The following is a 1,865-nucleotide window of genomic DNA, read 5'->3' on the forward strand; positions in this document are numbered from 1 at the left end:
TGTTTGTACAGCCTGGGGAGGTGGCTCCAGGGGCATCCCAGTCCCTCCTGGTGCTCTGGGAGATGTCCAGGGTAATGTCTAAAGGCTCATTTTTCCCCCCACAAGAGCCATTGTGGGTGCAGGAGGGTCTTCATGGTTCGGGGATGGGCACAAGCAGGAGATTCCCAGCGATTCCTTCCTTTGGAGCCAAGCCCTGGGTTTTTCCTCTCACGTGTAATCCCTGAGGCTGCTCTTACTGCCAACATCTTAATAATGTCCTCCCCTATAACATCCTATTTTTCTTAATAAAATCCCCTTTGGAGCAGGATTTCCCCCTGGGATGCTGTTTGCAGCCCCCATCCCTCTCCCTGCTCCCCAACCCCATCCCCGGCTGCTCCGGGCTCCTGGCAGGGGGGAATATGAGGTGTCCCAGCCACTCAGTGATGGGGTTTCCCATCTTGTCCCACAGGTGGTTCCGGTACCACGTGGGGCAGACGCTGTTCCACGTGGTGCAGGTGGTGCTGGGCTACATGGTGATGCTGGCTGTGATGTCCTACAATGCCTGGATCTTCCTGGGGGCCATCGCGGGCTCCACGCTGGGCTATTTCGTGGTGTACCCCCTGCTCGGCCGGGGTTAGACCCCCCCCCGGGGTGGTGGGACACGTGCCCCCACCTCCTGCTCCTCTGTCTGGAATAGCTGCTGTCACTTCTGCTGGCTCTGTCCCTGTCCCCTGTGCTGGGTGGGACGCAGAGCCCCAGGGACTCGCTGCCCTGCCGGGCTGGGGCAGTGCTGGGGACAGGGAGCCCCACGGCCAGCACTGCCAGGCTGGTGGCTGTCCCCTGGCTCTCAGGGAGCTCTGGGCAGGTGCTGACAGCGAGGGGGTGCTGGGCATTTCCTTTCCCTCCCCACTTTTCGAGGAGGTTCATCCTGGCTGGAACGGGAATGGTCCGGTGACTTGCTGGGGAAGGGGACACGCTGGGGACAGGGCCCACTGCCCTCCTGCCCTAGAGCTGCCCTGCACCGAGCCCCTCTTCACACAGTGCCTTCTGGGGATGCTGGGGGGGGGTCCTGCTGCCCCCCACCCACCCCCCTCCTGCCAGTGCTTCAGGGATGGGGTCGGAGCAGCCCCCGAGCTATGGGGACACTGCTGCTCCAGGCACCTCTTGCTGCTTCCTCAGGACACCCCTTTTAATAAAATCATCTCAGTCACTCTGCTCCTGGTTTGTGTCGCTGCTGGGTGGTCTCAGGATGTGACACCCCCTGGTCACAGCAGGAATGGGGGTCCCCAGCCCTGCTCCCCGGGAGGGAGGTTCAGGAACAAGGACAAACCTCCTCTGGCTTTAAATAAAGCTTTTCCATTTTATTAATTATTATAAGCATATCTTTAAACATTTGTATAACTTTCTTAATAAAATATCCTGGAAGAGACAGATTTTAAGTTCCCAAAGCAAGGCACTTTTTTTTTTTTTTTTGGGAGGGGGGGGCGAGGCCTCCCCGAGTGGGTTAGGCTGGGCATCCCCCCCTTCAGTGGGGCAGAAACTGGCCCCTAAAGCACAGGTGAGTGTCGTGGGCTGGGCCCTGCTGGGTGCACACTCATGCACGCGTCTCACCTTCCCCCCCCCCACCCCGAGTCCTGCAGATCCCCACCAGCCCCAGGGCTTTTGGCATCGCTGGGGAAGGCGGGTTTGCAGCAGTCCCATCCCCCTCCCCACGGTGGGCAGGGCTGCTGGGGAGGGTCAGCCAACCACTGCTCTTTGCTCGACCGTCACTGCCGGTGCCAAAACCCGCACGGCCTGAGAGCTGCAGGAACGGTCCGAGCACGGAACGGGGGAGCTCCAGAGGGCAGGGGATCCCTGGGATCCCTCCCCTGCACAGCGAGCTGAGC

General features: G+C 60.5%; 1 protein-coding gene across 1 annotated transcript in view; it reads left to right on the forward strand.

The window, feature by feature from the left end:
* SLC31A2 (solute carrier family 31 member 2) overlaps nucleotides 1-1,194 on the forward strand; it is a 4,150-nt gene extending 2,956 nt beyond the window's left edge. Inside the window, exons 2-3 of the mRNA XM_027908914.1 lie at nucleotides 108-112; nucleotides 449-1,194. Of these exons, the coding sequence (XP_027764715.1) occupies nucleotides 108-112; nucleotides 449-617 (174 nt within the window). The 3' untranslated portion in view covers nucleotides 618-1,194. The remainder of the gene's footprint in view (nucleotides 1-107; nucleotides 113-448) is intronic.
* Nucleotides 1,195-1,865: the final 671 nt, after the last annotated feature.

Source organism: Empidonax traillii, unplaced genomic scaffold (assembly GCF_003031625.1).
Source record: "Empidonax traillii isolate 1590-97213 ecotype Southwest subspecies unplaced genomic scaffold, ASM303162v1 scaffold1876:size139808, whole genome shotgun sequence".
Taxonomy (NCBI): Eukaryota; Metazoa; Chordata; class Aves; order Passeriformes; family Tyrannidae; genus Empidonax; species Empidonax traillii.